The sequence below is a fragment of the Dendrobium catenatum genome, unplaced genomic scaffold (genome assembly GCF_001605985.2).
Source record: "Dendrobium catenatum unplaced genomic scaffold, ASM160598v2 fragScaff_scaffold_716, whole genome shotgun sequence".
Classification (NCBI taxonomy): domain Eukaryota; kingdom Viridiplantae; phylum Streptophyta; class Magnoliopsida; order Asparagales; family Orchidaceae; genus Dendrobium; species Dendrobium catenatum.
In genome coordinates, this window is record NW_021319178.1 from 13,427,219 (window position 1) to 13,431,272 (window position 4,054).

At 29.2% G+C, this 4,054-nt stretch overlaps 1 protein-coding gene across 1 annotated transcript in view; it reads right to left on the minus strand.

Moving 5' to 3' along the window:
- Nucleotides 1-430: 430 nt before the first annotated feature.
- Nucleotides 431-4,054, minus strand: part of LOC110100810 — a 21,607-nt gene continuing 17,983 nt past the window's right edge. Inside the window, exon 4 of the mRNA XM_028695938.1 lies at nt 431-500. Coding sequence (XP_028551771.1) covers nt 453-500 — 48 coding nt within the window. The 3' untranslated portion in view covers nt 431-452. The remainder of the gene's footprint in view (nt 501-4,054) is intronic.

A 4,054-nucleotide genomic window follows, 5' to 3' on the forward strand; every position in this document is an offset into this window, starting at 1 on the left:
TTTGGAGAATAACATTTTCATGCTTCTATCACCTTTATCAATCAATTATTTGACAACCTGCAATTGACAAAAAAGAAAGTTAGCCTCTTGGCATAAATCAAAAGTGAACCAAAATACATAAAATGAGCCATTAGAAAATTATAAAGTCCAGCCAAAAAATACCACTTTCCAAGCCTCCAACATCTTTGCATTAAGTTTGTTATCAATCTACAAATCATAAAAATTGAAGTTATCTCCTTTACATTAAATCTTTTGAATGTAGCTTTGATTAGAAAATTATTGAATAAAATGCAATTTATCATGAAAATGATTTTATGTAGACAGTAATAGTATCTCAATCTCCTCATCCTCCTCCTACAAATGATATATATCACAATATGTTAGTAATAAAATAACAATTAAAAAAATATGAAAGCATAACAAATTAATACCTTTGTCCTGCCCTTCAATCCCTAGTGGGCACGAACCCAATTCAACCCGCATATCAAAGCTTGTACTGTCTAACATCCAATTTAGAACAATAAGTATATACAACTTTCTCTCATGCTAAAAATGTATATTCTGAAATAATTGTGCTAATAGCAATTAATAGTATGTCTACAACCAATCTGGTTAATATGTTATATTTTGTTTAGCTGCTCTTCTACCATGCAATAACACTGAATGTCTAACAAGCTAGATAAATCTATAAACCGTATTCTAGATATTTATCTAAATATGATTTTGTAGGCTTCTTATTGGCTTTTTAAGATACATAAGCCATGAAATCAAGCCACGTACTATATTTATTTGATCAACTTCTTGAGTCATTTTTGAACTGTTACTTTCCCCTGCTAAAGCCTCTCCCCTATCTAAATGTGTCACATGCAACTTTAACTTCTTGTTCAAAGCAAGTGACATATTCCTCATATAATTCATATAACAATGCATGAACAAATGAAATATTTTGTGCACTCTCATATCCATAAATCATGGGATATAAAAACTCTATAACAAGAAATTTCATCCTTTGATCCATAATAGCACCAAATGACATCAAAATGGTACATTCGCTCTAATATTTGTCAAATTTTTCTTTCATTTTTTAGTCATGTCTAACAAATTCGACAGGAGATCTTGAGCCATCATTTAGAACCTTTTTGATGGTGCATATTTGAGACAAAAATAAATTTAAAGTATGATATTCAATACCTGAAATGATGTTTGTTACTTCATTAAAAAACCAAGATATCATAAACCTTCTCTATATTATTTCATTTCTCTTATGTAGGATAGTTATGATAAGATGTCTCCCTCTCACTATATGAAGAGAATGTTTTCCTCAATTTAAGAGCCACAATAAGCATGTTGTAGGCTGAATTTCACCATATTAGACAATCCATAACTAGTTTTTTTAGTTGGCAATTATAACTGTTGAACAACATCAGCAAATCAAACTAGTTTGCCTTCAAATGCATTTTAAAAGCTAACTGTATCACAAATTTTTTCCTACCACAAACTCTACACTTTTAATCTCATCTTTTATCATAATATTCAAGATATGGTCACAACAACGAACATTAAATATACCACCTCCAAAAAATAATTTCTTCCATACACGAAAATTATCCTTAAAGAATTTAATGATTTGGTCATTATTAGAAGCATTGTCAACTAACACATTGAACACTTTATTCTCTAAACTCCATTCATTAAGTGATTTATAAAAAGCATTAACAATTTCTGACGTTGTGTTAAGAGAAGACAAGTGAAGGAAACTTAAAACATGCTTTTGAAACTTTCAATTAGAGTCAACATAATGTGTGAAAACAACCATATAAGTAATTCTTTAATTTTTGAACTTCCATATGTCTGTGGTAAATTGATTCAGTTTATATTTTTCAATGGACTCTATAGCCTTTTTTTTTCTTTTTCTCGTATACTAACATGACGTCACTATGAGTTGTTGTTATTGAATTTTTAAAAAAAGTGGCATTGACTTTAGAACAAGATTTAAACCAAATTCTTCCATAACTGAAAATGACTTCTCATTGATCAAAATATAATGTATTATGTTTTCTCTTGATTTAGAATTAACATAAGCAAATGTAGTCAACTACCACTTTCCTGGGAACTGTTAGCTGCTAAATCAATGTCCTTAGCTTGAAAATACATAATTTTGTAGTTTCTTATGGAACATATTCTAGTAGCAAAATGTTTTAAATGTTGTCAAAACTATGTTATTGGTCATGTATTTCCTATTCAAAGGTTCTTCCTGAAATAAATGCATTTTAAAAGCTAACTGTATCACAATTTTTTCCTACCACAAAATCTACACTTTTAATCCCATCTTTTACCATAATATTCAAGATATGGTCATAACAACGAACATGAAATATACTACCTCCAAAAAATAATTTCTTCCGGACAAGAAAATTGTCCTTAAAGAATTTAATGATTTGGTCATTATTAGAAGCATTGTCAACTAATACAGTGAATACTTTATTCTCTAAACTCCATTCATTAAGTGATTTGTAAAAAGCATTACCAATTTCTGACGTTGTGTGAAGAGAAGACGAGTGAAGGAAACTTAGCACATGCTTTTGCAACTTCCAATTAGAGTCAACATAATGTGTGAAAACAACCATATAAGTAATTCTTTAATTTTTTAACTTCCATATGTCTGTGATAAATTGATTCGGTTTATATTTTTCAATGGATTCTATAGCCTTTTTTCTCTTTCTTATATACTAACATGACGTCACTATGAGTTGTTGTTATTGAATATTTAAAAAATAAAGTGACATTGACTTTAGAACAAGATTTAAACCAAATACTTCGATAGCTAAAAATGACTTCTCATTGATCAAAATATAATGTATTATGTTTTTTCTTAATTTAGAATTAACATAAGCAAATGTAGTCAAACTACCACTTTCCTGTGAACTGTTAGCTGCTAAATCAATGTCCTTGGCTTGAAAATGCAGAATTTTGTAGTTTCTGATGGAACGGATTCTGATAGCAAAAAGCTTTAAATGTTGTCAACATTGTGTTACTGATTATGTATTTCCTATGGAAAGGTTCTTCCTGAAATAAATGTATTGCCCTTTCTTCTGTCTATTAGGAAGAGTAACTTCTTTAAACTCATTCCAAACAGTTGATATCATATTTCGATATTTTTTTGTTTCTATAGGAATTGCATCTTCATTCTCATTACAGGTTTTAGCAATATCCCCTTCTATGCCATTATTTTCCCCACACAAACATCATTATCATTCAAAAAAGGATTTGCCTCTACACTAAAAGATTGTATTTCATCATGTCTCCAAATTTAATGGGTCACTAATATATCTTTGACAAATGATTTGGGTGATATTCTAAAGTAGATAGAACAAACAATTTAACTTTAGCATATTTAATATTTCATGAAAAAATATAAAAGACGTCAACACAAATTATATTAACTCATAAATCATTGATTGCAAAGGAAAGCCAAACATAATCCACCAATATGTATAATAACATGTGGGAAAACCCAATATAATGCATGCTTCCTAAGGAGATTTTACACTAAATATGCTAAATGGAAGTACTGAAATGCATAAACCACTTAGCTAAATTCAATAAACAATAAGGTGAAAATTACTCAAAATCAAGTTGCAATTAATACAATATTTAATATTCAAGTTCATTTAAAGGATGTTATTAAGTGCGGGAACCAAAGAAATCCACATCAATTGATAATTAAACAATAAGAAAAAGAAAAATGCGTCACGTCAATTGTAAATTAAACTGATGTGAAACGTATTAGCATGGATGATTAAATTAAGGAAGTTTGCACGCTTAAATTTTAGAGCACAATAATTATAAGCTTTCTCTTGATGATAAACGACAAAATAAAAATAATAAGGTGATAAAATAGCTTTGGTTTAAACACATGCGAGAGGTTGAGATCATTAAATAGTCAACTAAATCTTACTTTGCATACATGAGTGGTTTCAACGAGAAATTCCAATACTAACAATAAGATTAGTTGCTATAAGAAGATCCCTCACACAACTCTTCTAATTACTAG